General features: G+C 40.0%; 1 protein-coding gene across 1 annotated transcript in view; it reads right to left on the minus strand.

Annotated features, from left to right (window-relative positions):
* Nucleotides 1-15,545, minus strand: part of gria1a (glutamate receptor, ionotropic, AMPA 1a) — a 61,602-nt gene that overhangs the window by 14,717 nt on the left and 31,340 nt on the right. The window contains exons 10-11 of the mRNA XM_053324343.1: nucleotides 14,382-14,588; nucleotides 13,259-13,704 (exon numbers count right to left, since the gene is read on the minus strand). Coding sequence (XP_053180318.1) covers nucleotides 13,259-13,704; nucleotides 14,382-14,588 — 653 coding nt within the window. The remainder of the gene's footprint in view (nucleotides 1-13,258; nucleotides 13,705-14,381; nucleotides 14,589-15,545) is intronic.

The raw sequence follows: 15,545 nt of genomic DNA on the forward strand, positions 1-15,545 counted from the left end.
AGCAGCTGTTGATGGCTTTATACTTTAAGGTACTTCCTCACTGGAGTCAGCCTTAAGCTCCGCTACTGTAGTCACTGCTTGCTCTTTACACTTACAATAAACGATTACAATACTCAATCCTATATATTACTGTTTAAATTACTTCTAATTACTGCTGAGTCCTCTCGGGCTGTTTGAGCTCTTTGAAAGGGGGAAGAGCGTGACAGACGAAGAACTACCAGGAGGTTGGAGGAAAAGAGAGTGAGTGTGAGAGAGATGAAAAGTAAACTGTATAGCACCACCAGAGGCTGACAAACTCCTTAGCTTTGACTGCTGCTGGCCTCCAGAGATGGCAGTAAACAGCTGTCTAATCCTTCTCCTTCCAACGCCCTTTTTTTTCTCTCTTCCTCTCCTTTCATTTTTCCTTTCCTCTCTCCATCCACCCCATTTCTTCTCTGTGCTCCCCTGCTGGTCTCTTCATGTGCTGGGGGGCTGACAGAGGTTTGTTTTGGACCAAGACCACAATGGCCTACACCTTGGCACTGACACTGATGTATTCAAGTATACACGCACACACTCACATATACACATATATCAGGCCATGGTCACTTTTGGGGACATAACATAGACATACATTAAATTCACGAAGACTTAACTTAACCCTAACATTCACATCTACTTGCCTACCCCGCTTTTTCTCAATTGGGAACACAGCTTTTGTCTTCAATTGGACAATCTGGCTCCAATTAACTGGTGGTGAGTCTGAAATTTGTCCCTGAAATTTGTGTGTCTGTGACAGGCTACAGACACACATGGACACACAATTTGCTATGTGACTGGTGTGACGGGAAAGAAAATGTGTTGTCTGTGTGTGTCTGTGTGTGTGTGTGGGTGGGTGGGTGGGTGGGGGGCAGCAGTCCTCCTCCCTTGTTGGGCAGAGCGACTGGCAAACACAGACCTATTTGTCTCTTTTTGTTTCCTTTTGAACTGCCTTCCTTTGAGCCTCCTTTCCGCTCCTCATACATTATTGCATGGCAGACAACCTCGGTGTCCCTGTAAAACATTAACTAAGCGGTCTTATTACAGTAAGGGAAATATTCCAAGTAGCACTGTAATTTCATAGCCTTGTTAAGGCAATGATTAATCAATTATTCACTCTGCCTCTTTTATTGCATTATGAAGAAAAGGAATGGTAATGGGATCTTCAAAGGCACCAGCTCAACAGCACTGAAGTACTGTGTACATGAATGCAACACAACTTATGCATATCATTAGAGCTGAAATGATTAAATGCTTAGCCAATCAGTCAGTTAACAGATATTTAATACATTCCATTTTGACGAATGATTGTTTGAGGCATTTATTACATAAATCCATCATATTACCAGTTATACTTTCAAAAAGTCAAAAGACCTGCCTGCTTTTATGTTTTCTGTGCACTTTATACTTATAAATCTTACTGCTTCAAAAACATTTGATGTTTAATAGATTATGAGGAAAGGTTTTCATTATATAGTACAGTTTGGAGTCAAGAACATTTTCTAAAAATTCTAAATCAATCTGCTTTAGACTCCCTTATTGAATCCATTAAGGTTGAACTTTTTTCTGGCATGATTTGCCTTTATTGCCTTTGTAAGGTCCTACATTTTCACCCATTTTTGGTTATTTCACGCAACAGATCTGCATATGTGTTTTTCTTTTTCTCTCTGCTCTCCTTCCTGGTTTGAAGTGGGCTCGAGTGGAAAGAGCTGATGTCACATATTTCCGTCAGTCAGTCCTTGAATCAGAATCTTTTGACAGTTAGGAGGCTGTTTGCTTATATTTAACAGCACTTGTCAATCAAATCTGAACAAATGTCTTCCTGATGATGAAGACATTTTTCCAAACGTTCACCTTTACTATTGTTTATCTAGTCTAGTTTTATGGAGAAATAATTATTACCCCCTCAAACAAGGTTTTCAGGGGTTTTAAGGAATCCTGCTATTTTCCCCACTTGGAACATTTTGCTCTCACAATCCAGCCGTACAGTAGCGTAAGTGTGAGAGTATGTTGTAAATGTATATATAGCCATTATGAACACCTCATGCTTCTATGCTCACACATAACAGAGAGCGACACTCCTCTGGGTATATGTGTTTGGTGGTCATTTATGGTCGACGGCAGAACACGGATCCAAATCCTTATCCTTGCTACATGATCTCCACCCACAGCTCAGAGATTCTGCAATAGCACTAAACTCTCATTAGAATTCCCCTGGCTGGCCTCCTCTATTCGATATGGTAATTAGCAATGACTAATGACTTTAGCAAGTGTAAAAAATGAGGCAGTAATGGCCATATTACAATGGATTAGGAATTACAGAGGTTTAAATGAGAAAGAAAATGGTCGCTAATTATGGTATGATTCCAAGACAAATCAGGGATGGAAAAGGAGTTTTCTGCTACACTGCTTTATTTTATTTTTTTTTGTGTCTTAAAAATTAGCGACACAGCTGTATGTTCTTAATGATAGGCACCGTCACTCCTGATATGTCTGGACAGGCAAGACTTGATTAGTATCAAATCAATAAAAAAAAGACTAAACGAGATTGACAGAGGCTAGCAAAGTTGAGCAAGTGAGCAAATTGAATGCACGGAAGACGGCAAACATACAGATACAACCGAACGACAGACGCTCAGTATAATAATAGAGTCTGAGTGTTGGTGAGCATGTGTTGACTAATAAGCTACTGCTGTGAAGAAATGTAAGGAACATCCTTAGCAACCACAGCTCAGTAGATGTGGAAACGATGACAGAGCTGTGAAGAAAAAAGCAAAAAAAAAAAAAAAAAAAAAAAAAAAACACAACAGCAGCAGCAGAGCCTTATTTATATAAAAATCAAATGAGAGAGCATTCACTAACCGACATACACAAGATACACACAAGATAAAGAGCAGCAGTGTGATGCAAAGACCTTCTATGTAGGTTCAAACAAACACAATTATATTTATCTTGTATTGCTGCTCACATCTTCTATTTCTACATATATAATGACAACCATGTCAAGGGCTCCTCCGTGTGTAATCTAGGGGAGGATATACCATACACAGTCGTCTCTAAATTGTGTGTATATGTCAGTTTTTTTCCCCCCTCTGAGGATTTCAAGGTCTAAACACAGGCTGTAATAATTGAGGCAAACCATTTAAACTACCGACTGTGATATTATTGTGGCACAGTGGAGACAGAGGATGAGGGACAGATGATTCATCATATTTGGATGAAAATTACAGCTGCCTATCATCTGCTGGGCGGAGTTGGGTCGTCAGAGAGATTCACCTGATATGTCACTCGCTCTGTCTCTTCTGGCTTCCACTATGTTTGGTATGGGTTGTGTTTAGTTTCATCTATCTATTAGTTAGGTATACTAAATCTGCTTCTAGTTCTAACTTATGTGTGGTTTCCCCTCCTCATATTCTTTCCATACATCTCAGCTGTATTCTACTGCTTTAACAGCCCATTCAATTTGCAGACTTATTTCACGGCACTTTTGCGTATTAGCATTTCCTCAACTATGCCTCAGCTGCTTGTAAATGTTATGAGTTGATTAAAGATTTAAGCTCTTTATTCCCTATTGCCACCTCAGCAAAAAACAAAAAAACAAAACAGCCTGTTATAAACACGCATAACAAAGAGGGCATGTCAGAATAATTAACCATAATAAAGTATTTATAAGTGTGATTACCTTTTTATGTAATTCTGTTTCCATAATAGGTAACTGTTGTTCCTCAAGCCACATGGAAAAGGGCAGTTTTGATTATCTACTGTGGCTCTAAAATTGAACTAAGCTCAGAGCGGACAGGCCATATTGGTAGGATGTGTGACACATGATGCTTTTAGTGAAAACTGGGCCACAGAAAACAACACTCACTTCTGAAAATGCACTTATCTGACGTTTACTGTGTGTTTGTAGCTTTCCACCACATCATTCTGTCTGTCTCAATATTGTTGAATGAGGCTCTGGGGGGATGAGATTGTATTATAACCAATATTGTTCCAAAGTGGGGGTTTTACTTATGATTCTACATCGTACATGTGTAGACCTCTAACAGACTTCGCTATTGGCTTGTGGTTAGAGGGCTACATATGGAACTACTATCTCTTGTTTGATGGTGTCATGACTGTTAGATTGTATATTTTCAAAGTGCTTTCATCTTCAAGACTGAACTAAAATGCGAAGCTTTAAGCAGCAAGCAGATATAATTATTTACTAAAACACTCCCCCCCCCATCTCTCTAACCCTCTAAAGGTCAATATTACCATGCCATTGAGTTGAAAACAGAATATTATGATAATGTTGTTACCAGCCTGCAGCAACCACACCAAGAACTAATAATTACACTCATTGGAGTACCCTATGGAAAATCATGATGATTCCAAATGCTACGTAATTGTTTAATGCATGTTGGTTTCATTAAGAAGCGGCTGAGTTAAGTGGCTATTTTGCGACATATGGTGCTTTTTGAGTGGTGGTGCATGAACATGAAATAATTTAGCTCCCAGGCATTTCAAACGTTGGCACAGGAGGAATCAATGTGATAGAGATAGGACTGTAATCATCCAATCTGTGGCTGTACACGTGTGCAGTGTTCCTCAACTTGTTGTCAGAATGATATCATGAAATGCTGTCTTAGTCTCGCCTCACATAACCTAAGATAAGTCAGAGCTGTGAGAGCGCTCGCTATGCGCCCACACACATACGCACAGCTCTTAGTCACTCCGGCAAGGCATCAAGCATTAGAGCACAGATACATCACAACTGTTAGCTTAAAATCAATACCATCAACAGACACGTAAACTGACTTATGGGGCATTAAATATGGATGTATATAATAACAAAAAAGAGCGGATGTACGTGTGCACTCGAGTGCAGTTTCAAAGAGCAGAGACACTTAATGTGAAGCCGCACTGCTCTGAAAGAAAAATCTGTGCCTCTTTACGGTTGCCATGGCACCACACTCTGCACTCCAAACAGTATAGCCGAGCTGAGAGAGACTTCAGTCATCTCACTCCTCCTCCTCCTCTCCCTCTCTCTTTTCTTTCTGCGTGCCTATAAGGGCAACCGCCCCTATAGTAAGACAGAATTGCCATTACTGAGAGAAAACTCTCATTATGTCTCTTTTTAACTTCCAGGATAGCAGACACAGGGTTGACTGATAAGTCTCTAAGCATCACAGCACACATCTTTCCAGTCAAACTACTGGCAATGTTTACTCTTGTCCAGGTAGATTTCCCATGTGGTCTCGGGCTTGGTGTATAATTCATGATAGCAGGAAAGACATTCATATGCTGTCACAGCTTGATTACAGCAAAGTCCTCTCTGCTGCTGGAAACATATGTGTGCCTCTGTGCGACTGTGTTTTAAATGTAGATTTGACAGCGTATACGCCTCTAAGGGGATGGTGTCTTTGTCTGTGTACAAAGTGTGATACCCCAGTGAGATCCTGTGGGGGTGTATGTGTGTGTGTGTGTGCCTCACTGGTTTCTGTTGGTGGGTTTGCGTGCATGTATGATCAAAAGTTGCCTTTATGCGATTTCCAGATAAATAAAACATAAGCGATGCTGTGAACTAAACTGAACCGTCTCTTTATGAATAAATCATTCCTTCCAACCAAGTCTTCCCCTACAGCTTTGACAGCAACTCACCAACACCACAATTATGTAACTCAGTGAAGTATAACACAATCTCATTTCTTGTTGTTAATGATAACAATAATAATAATAAGGCAATGTGATACCTGATTGATCTCTGTTCAAGATCAATAAGTTGATAAATCAATAAGTCCCTTGATCATAAAAATTTACTCAGCTCCTTCCTGAAGGCTTGATTAGTACCTGAACAGGCGCTCTGATCAACAACACACCAGACCACATTACATTTATGATCTTATGAACTCTGTAATGGAAGGAAGCATTTTCCAGAGATCAAATGTTAAATACAGCATGCTAAATTTGGGTAATAGTAACCGAGACATCCTCTATGCATCTTGAAATAAATACAAACACACATAGAACAACAACACCACAAATCTGCAAATAAGAAAAAAATAGTACCAGCAATAACACTGTCAAATCTTAAGCACTATACGACACGCATACATTTACATATTTTAGCCCATTAACTACATATCATCTAACAAGTCAACATCAAACCAAAAACATCAAGTTGAGACTCTCCCTCTCCCACAGCACACATTTTTGTCTTTATTTATTTTGTGGAAGTTCCATTATCACCAAGCTGCTAATGCACGCAGGGCCCATTTTGAAATATCTTCCCCTGTGGTATGTTCAAGGACAGTCTGCCATCAAAAATATCATATTTGTAAAAACAGGAAATCCAACTTTGACAGAAAAACAAAACAAAGGTGTTATACAATCTAAAAATTATCATCTGTTTTGGAAAATACATATAATGTAGTTTTAATGATAATAATGGTGGCAGATTTACCACACAAAATCATATTTTTTGATAAAATGGGACCTTGATTTCAAACAGTCAAGATAAAAGCTAGCAGCTGTCTAACTGTGAGTTGGTTGGTCTCTGGCTGACTTATTAATATAAGTACAGTCTTAAGTGGTCTTAAATAGGAATCTGATGATATCATGCCAAAATAGATGCATAGTTCTTGGAGTGCAGTTTAGTTTCTAGTTAGTCCTACAAATGTGATAAGAAAATGTTTTAACCTTACAAGTGAAAAGGCTTTACAGATAAGGACTGATGAGTGTTGACAACTTTTAATTTGAAATTTGTGAATGGATAGAAAGAAAACCCCCTCATTGTCAATATAGTTAAGAATTCTCTGAATGCTTGATGTCTCTTGTTTGTGGTTGTAAAGTTTCATGACGCTGTGATTATCCTAAAGGTCACAAAAGGTCATTTTATACAGTGAAGTCAAGTTTCAAAAAATGATCTCACTACAATGACATGGTTACTATGGGAACTAACATCATCAAACATGAATACAATTGGGCTCATTGAACCCAAGCTCAGCTTTCCAGTCATACCAAATTTATGCAATTCCAAGACTGTTTAGGGACCCCAGTATGCAGAAATATTCACCATACACCATTTTTAGAATAGGCAAAAATAACAAATTTATACTGCACACAAAACACTGCATAGTTTTGACTCAGAACTGCAAGAAATTAGCATAAAGAGAGCAAGCCTGTAAAGGGAAGACTTGAGGGTACCATAGAGCCCATTTCCCTTTAGATATCTTGAGGTGAGAGGTCAAGGGACCCCTTTGGAAATGTACATGCCAGTTTTTCCCTCATCTCACTTTGGAGCATTATTTAGCCCCCTTGCCAACAAGCTAGATGGTTTGGAATGGCAAGGTATCAATGGATGCCTTAGGTCATCTAGTTTCATATTATAGCAGTATCTCAGCTTTAAAGCTCAACCTGCTGAAAGAGGATTGGAAATGGCCCCACTGGTCTCAGAGAGTTAACTTCCCCAAATCCAAAAAAGTGAAGGACAGAGCTGTACATTTCCCCCCATACTCTGATAATGTCTAGGCTTTTACACAGTGGGGAAATTCTCCAGAGTCAGTGAAGTCTTTATAAAACTTGATCTAAAGAATTCTTCAAGCAATAGCAAACATCTGTATATGGAGCCTGCCATGTGTTTGCCCTCTCCTTTTTAGAATTTCGAAGAGGAAAACTAGCATCACCGTGCGACAAATAAACAGTTTGAGAAATACAGACCCTCCCCAGGTTAACATTATAAACCAGATATACAACCCACTACTGAATGATTCTGACCGCCAGGCTGAGAAATTGCTGTTGTGGCAGGTGTGGAGGGAATGACAGAGCTGATTTATTTCAGTCTACAATCATGTAACGGGAGCAACACAGGTGCCGAGGAGAGAAGACAACTCCAAAGGGGACTTGCAGTTCAAACACACACACACACACACACAAACACACACACACACACACACACACACACACACACACACACACAGACATCAGACACAGACATAAAGATCTTAAAACACAGCGACTGGAATAATATCATGGACCCACGCCCGTTGCATTCACCCACCCCTTTTCTTCCTGCCATGAGCTCCCACCCTGCAAGTTCCTATGGAAATTGAAAGCCATGTCAAAATACACAAGGGCAGATATGATACTAGCTCCTGCTGAGTGTTGCTGCTTTTCCTTTACTAAGTCATGCCAAGTTCATGTTTGTACACTCAGTTAAAACAGTAGGAGGCTGTTTTCTGATTTTCTTCCCTTTGCCATCATTTGTTGGTGCTATATTAAAAGTCAATTCTGCCTCGCACTGACCTGCTGAAAAGCATCCATTGAGATTACACCATCCTTTGTCCTGCAGCTATTTCACAGTAAAAGCTTTTCATCTGCGCTTCCAGCCGCAATGCATGGATTCTCTTAGATTTCAGTGGATAACAAAGAAAATACAAATCCGTGTGAATCAAAAGGGACAAAAAACTCTGCCTTTTACTTTAAATGTTGCAAATGCTCATGAGATCCAAGCTAAGATCTGGTTAATTTGAACAGACCTGAAATCCAATTTGGTTTCTGATTCGGATGCAAGAAGTTGCATGAAACTAAAGTCAAAATAAAAGCATGTATCAGTGTGTAAAAATGTAAAAACCGCAAATCTGTTCATGTTTCTGTGTATTTCTGTGTGCGCGTCTGCTTCCGTGCGTGATGGTGAGCAGGTGAAATTATAAAACATCAGCAGAGCCAAGAGATGAGAGATGAAAAGCCCCACATGATCAATTTTTAACTGAACACAACCACTGGAAGAGGCGGAGAGATCTATAAAGGATGGAGAGTGGGGCAGATGAGCAGAAGGAGAGGCTAAGAACAGGTGATGGGAGAGGAAGTAAATGGGTGGACAGACAGATGGACGGATGGATGGATAGGTGTGTGTGTGTGTGTGTGTGTGTGTGTGTGTGTGTGTATGTGTGTGTGTATGTGTTGGGGGGTTGGAGGGGATCACTCTGAGTCCACCTGGTTGCAGAGATAAACACAGGGAGGGCCCAACAGCACGGACTGGGGCTTATGGGAGGGCCTGACTGACAGTGCTGACATTTAGAAAGAGCACAGTAAACAAGGTCTCACACAGAATAAATAGCAGGGGGAGCAGAGTGTCTAATACACAGACACACACGCACACACACACGCATACGTACTGTACACATTAATGCATCACATGAATCCATGAATGCATGCTTACAAGTAAACACATTCATGGCATGTGCATACACAGAGCTCCTGTAAGTCTTGATGATGCAGTGACACCTTCAGATCAGTCTAATCAGATATTGTTCGGTTTCAGACAAAGAAAATTGCAAAAGTGCTTGCTTTTAATAGTGCCTATACACACATACACACACACACACACACACACACACACACACACACACACACACACACACACACACACACGTGCAGATACAGCCAGACGGGGGAAATTAATCATGGCTACTGATTATTCCAGGACAGAGTGGATCGCCACTGTTGTTCCTTGGCCTTTTGTCTCTGATTAAATGAAGAACAATAACGAGTTGAAGAGCTGAATGCACCTCCAGAACATTGTGTTCTCAACTGCTGCTAATAAACAACGGGTTGCATGCTCTTACTCAGAAGTAAGTGTATTTTTCCAGACTCACAAGATGCACTTAAACGGTTAAATTCTATAATGTTTAACTTCTGGTGCTTGATACTGTATTCATATTATGGAAGTTGTCTTGATATGATAAAATAGTTCCTTTAAAATTCATCTTTGAAACCAATGTCTAAAAACAGTCTAATTAGAAATGGGTTCAAAGGATGTGCATAAATATGAGTAAATGAGCCTTGGCCAAAAAAAAAATCCAAATGAAATGAGCACACGCTGATGTTCAAAATGTTCTGAGAAAAAGATATTTTCAAGATATTTTCAAATCTTAATAGCAACAGTACACAGTGTTCATGTAAAACCCAGACAACTGCATATGTGAGGTTTCAAGTAATATTACTTTCATCTGACAAAACACAAGCAGTACCATTAGATGTAGTCCTTTTAAATCCAGCAGAGGAAGTCAGAACGCTTTATGAGATACATCAGAATGCACCTCCGTGTGTGAATACGTGCTGTGCTAACTAGAGCAACTAGGTCACCCAAATTTTCAAGGGGAAGATGTTTCCTTCAGGGCAGAAATCAGTGGGGTGAAACATTCACTGTGTTGGTTTTCAAGACACCAAGCAAATGCCACCATGCTGATCGCTACAATGCAGACTGCTGCGCCCACAACCCAAAACCCCTGTTGTTTTTTTAAATGCTGACATACTGACTCACACACCGAGTTTCCCCGAAGACTGTACAGCAAAGGACAGTAAGTCACCTTGGAAGGACATGTGAAGAAAAGTAGATTGGACTCAAGTCCTCGAGGATAGAATATGCTGCCACCAATTAAGTAAAGACTGGTATTTATTTCATATCCTGTTCTACCTGACACTTATTTGAATAAAAACATACCAAACTGCCATTACTATTTACTAAAATACTGTGAGTGGAGAGTATTCCTGCTACTACTATATCACTTCTCCCTTTATCACTAAGGAAATGGAACTTCAGGCCAAAAGTCTTGACACAATGATTATGACTGATGACACAGTCAGGCGTGGCATCAACAAGAGAAATAATACCGCAGGTCAAGAGCAGGAATAATATGTTTTGTCCTCTTAAACAGTGAAAGGTCTTGCATCAGCAGAGATTGCTTCCCCAAGCAAAGCAAATGCAAATACTGCACAAACACACATGAAACTGTGCGTGGTCAAGCGTACACACAGAAACATACGCACAAATGCACAAAAGTGTCTGTGAGTGCATACAAAGAGAAACCACGGGGGGCAGGCAATTTGCGTAAGCACGGTGATATTCTCTTTCTCTCTCTCTCTCTCTCTCTCTGAAAGGCGGTCGAGGGAATCAATAGTTATTGCAGATGCTTTCTCTGCCTGTATGAAAAGAAGGCTTGGACAACAGGCTTCATCCTGCACGAAGCACAGCAGAGTCTCCAGGCAGAAAACGGTAAATGTCAGGTAATAGCCCACAGGAGTAGGGATGCAGTACCTACATCATGTACTGCTGAGCACCTACATGTAGCACAAAGTCCTGTAGGTGCACAGATATTCTCCCCTCTGATATTTGTGTAAGATAAGAGCAAAGTGAAAATACGTTGTGTAAATGTCACAAGATAGAAGCAGTGTTAAGATCAAAATGGAGTGTTGTACATTGCTGTAATTTCTTTAACCTTCAGCCATCAGTGAGGGTTGAGTGAGCAGCGTTGCTATTCCTCAGCAACGCCCTTCTAAACTAATAATTATATTCATTCCTGCAGGCCTTACAAAAAAACACCTGTCTCCTTGTTGGTCACTGATAAGTTAGATGATGCAGCAGTCAGGTCACCTAAATTTACAGAAACAATATGCTTCATCACTTACCTCTGGTGGTATCTAGCAAGGCACAGATAAAAGCAGGTCATTTTGGTTTCATTTGCTAGGGTTTTCAGATATCCATCTCAGGCATTTTGTCCAATAAAATGGAGGTAAATTAAATTTCAGTGGAGGTGCTCACAGCATACACTTAAAAATCAACAGTCACATCACATATTGTCTTATATACTAGGACATAGATGTTTTCATTGGAACTATGTGTGTTCTTTGTATTTCTTTAGAAAAGTTACAAACCTTTACAGTGTTTTCTGTGTATTTTCCAAAGTAGACATTTCTGTCAACATACCTATAATTGTTTTTTTTAAATGTTGTTTTGGTATCCTGTGAGCTTCACAAAGAAAATTACATTTTCTTCGCTGCAGTAGGGTTGAGGAAGATTTCTTATCTAAGAACATGGTACATAAATGCCAAACACATACATCTGGATGGCTAAGAATATGTCTCTTTTTTCTTGTATTTTGAGTGAGCCGCTCTTACAAGGCTAGTTTGATTTAAATTGAGAAAATAGTGCTCTCTTGACAGGTTTTAGATGAGAAAAATAATACCACTCTTATATGTGTCAATTAAATATGATGTGACAGCTGGCTTGTTTTATATGTACAATAACAGAAAAAACACAACTTGTCATGAATGGCCATATTTAAGCTTTGGTTTTTGTAATGATGTGGTCATTACTGAGCTTTAGAGGTGACGGTCGGTCTATTTCTTCACTTTGTACAGAGCCAGGCTAGCTGCTTTCCTGCAAAGCCAAGCTAAGCTAAACCAAGCCAACCATCTCCTGGCTGTACATTTTGGCTAGAAAGAGAATAAGTGTATTTCCCTTTTTTTGCACATTAGTATTTATGAGACGATGATGACGCAGCTTCTCCGTTTCTCATCCAAACCTGCTCACTTCTACTTTTCACAGCAACAGCATCAGCTTCTCCATCCTCACAGCACAGTTATTACATTATCCTTATACATTATTCATGTGTGCACCACCACACTGCAAATGTGCATAATGTATATGTACCTTAAAGTTTAAAGAGACAAGAAGCTCGGTGTCTATCCATGACCTAACCTGTCTCCGCAGTGATAGTACTGACATTATCTCCTCATCTCCTCCAGCTAGTCCCTCCGGAAAGCTCAAAAAGTCGACCTCAGTTTCTCTAATTTCAGACACTTAATGAGATTTTTAATTGGTGACCTTTTGAGAATGGTTTCATACCAAAGCTCACGAGAGCACTCGAGGGGAGCCAGCACATACCATTCAGTACTCACACCAGAGTCTCTCATAATAGTCATTCAAAGGTCAAATATTTATCTTTACCCACTTATTTACCATACCCACTTTAACACTTTATCCACTAAATGAACAGATCAATAGATGGATCGATAGGTAGAACAACAGGTAGATGAATCAAGAATTGAAATTGTGGAGGTTCTAAAGGGAGCAAACACGTTTTACAGTCATAGAAGTTGGTGGCATGTTTATACCACTAAAGGAAGTATCTGGAGAATAAAAACACAACACTTTACAACATCACCACATCACAAACTCCCTCTGCTGCTCCTCTACAAACTTTTACCATTGCTCTGTATGACAAGTGACTGCCAAAAAAACAAAATCTCAATAAGAAAAGCCCAACTGAGTAAAAGAAGAAGGCAAAACATAATGTTGAAATGTTGCTGTGGCAGACTGGAATATGTAGGTGGTGCTGAGTGGCAACAACAAAAGCAGAGACTCAAAGGACTATGGATGCAGTGTATAAAGAAACAGTTTGCCTCAGTTCCTTACCGTGGCGAGATATCGCAGCCTTGCTGCATGAACGCCCCCAGTGAGAACCAAAGGGAGTTGAAGATGCCAAACTCATTGGTCTGCTCTGGACTCTGTTGGTTGGTGTTTTGCTGCGTTGCCGTCTGGCCCTGCTGCATCCCATTAGAGGCCGAAGCTTGAGTGGGACTCTGCGGCTCACCACCCTCCTCGTAGTCCTCAGCATGCCACTCGTACGGGCTGAATCGACTCACGAGGAAAAGGACGACACTGACGCCAATGTAGGCAAATACTATGCACATCCAGATCTCGTAAGCGAGAGGGTCCAAGAATGAAAACACGCCAGGTTTGGATTTAGTGGGTTTCTTGATCATGATGGAGATACCCAGTGACATGAAGGGCTTGGAGAAGTCGATCACTTCTTCACGGACCAAGGTGATGGTCAGAGGAGCCACAGCCACATCTGCTTTCTGAGGGAAGAAAAAAAAGCAGGTCAGATAAGTAAACAGGAGTATATAATGCTAATATTTTGTTATTTCATTTGGCCATCTTTTATGTTCTATGGAGAGCAGTGTAGAATATTAATGATTATATTGTCTTTTAAATAATTCTAATGTCAATTTTTCTTTTTGATTACTGTTTGCTACTTTAAGTGCAATCATTCTAAGCATGACTTTAAATACTGCTAACAGAACAAGAAACAATGCAAAAATAAAGCTACAATAAATCTTAAAGGGGGTACTTAATATTTCCAAACTTCCATAAAGTTGAGAAACTTACAAGAGACAGAATGATAAAAAAGGTTAAAAAAATGACAGCAAATGCCGATATATCCTGACTTTTAATGTCTAGTGAGGGTCAAGTTCCAAATACCCAGGATACTACATTTCCCACAATGCAAAATGTCCTTGACTGGTAAATGACCAAGAATGTGCTCTTCCATAGCTACACTGAACTGATCAAAAAAAGGACTTTTTGGTATTTTTAGTATCCTTCTCTTGATGTGTAAAATTGATCAAATTGATGGAGTGCCCCTTTGATTTCTACTAAACAGCATTCACAGCAGACTTTCAGTAGTTTATGCCTATTTCCTATCTTTAAGTGGATAAATAAATAGACAATCCTACATAAAGCTCTGTCCACTCACCCCATACACCAGTTCTCCAACCATACCGTTCCACATCTTGGACTCAGGATCTCGGGCTCCATACTTGCCATCCGACACAACCTTCAGTTTGTACTGGTAGCTCACATGTTTGGCTATTTCTGCAGCCAACTCGACAATGTAGCCCTCGTACTTATCATTCCCCGTAAGCTGCTCGTGGTTCTTCTTCAGCATCACATATGGAGACTCCTGTATGTTGGATGTAGGGTAACCATGAGTCAAATTATTTTTCGACGCTTGTCAATCTTATTTCAGTTTGCATTAGGTGTTAAAGGTCACAAAACAAAACCTACACTGGGATGCATCATTTCATGACACAAGCTGCTGTGCCTGTAAGTAGCTAGCATAAGTTTTTACAGCAGGACAGTTTGTTAAGCTAATTAAGCCAGAGACAGTATTACGACTGATAGTTAAGCTTTAGCATGTAGTTAAGTTTAATATGACTATTTCAAAATTCAGGAAGGGATGTTACGGAAGCCTTTTATGATTCACAGTAATTCATCAGAAATCTTTTGCCCCATAGTCACAGCTGAGCCTTTTGGAGGGAAAAAACATCTTACAGGGGCCCAAAATATAATTGTTGCTGTGAGAGGTTTAGAAGAAAAGATAATTATATGAAATTACAAGGTATTATTTTGGCTTTGTTCCTTGAAGGTATGGTGTGTAATTCAAACACAAAGGGTGCCTGAGTACAATTATTATGACACATTGCAACATTGAAAGGAGTGTTGATAACATGGAGCAGCCCGCAAGGAAGCAGAGGAATTGGGCAGGGTTATTAAAGCTGAGAAGACATCAGATCTGTGATAAAGAAGCGTGCGTGTGTGTGTGCGTTTGTGTGTGTATGTAGACAGTGAAGGAGACAGCATTTTCCAGCCCGACTGACCTCTGCTCTGGGGCCACGCTGTTTTCCTTGTTATATCAGACCAACATTTGTACATCTCACACTGATTGAGTGTCCTGAGAAATTACAGCTGACTTGACACCTGGGGCTCTGCTTTACTTTTAGAAAAATGTATTTCATACAGAATCTCAGTCTGAATTGTCCACTAGCACAGGGAGGACCTCAATTCCCACAAGTTGTTATGTGTGCCTGCTTTTAGCTGAGGCTGCGCTGAGCTGAGCAAATCCTGCCGCCATATTTCA

The sequence above is a fragment of the Scomber japonicus genome, chromosome 8, assembly GCF_027409825.1.
Source record: "Scomber japonicus isolate fScoJap1 chromosome 8, fScoJap1.pri, whole genome shotgun sequence".
In the NCBI taxonomy this organism is placed as follows: Eukaryota; Metazoa; Chordata; class Actinopteri; order Scombriformes; family Scombridae; genus Scomber; species Scomber japonicus.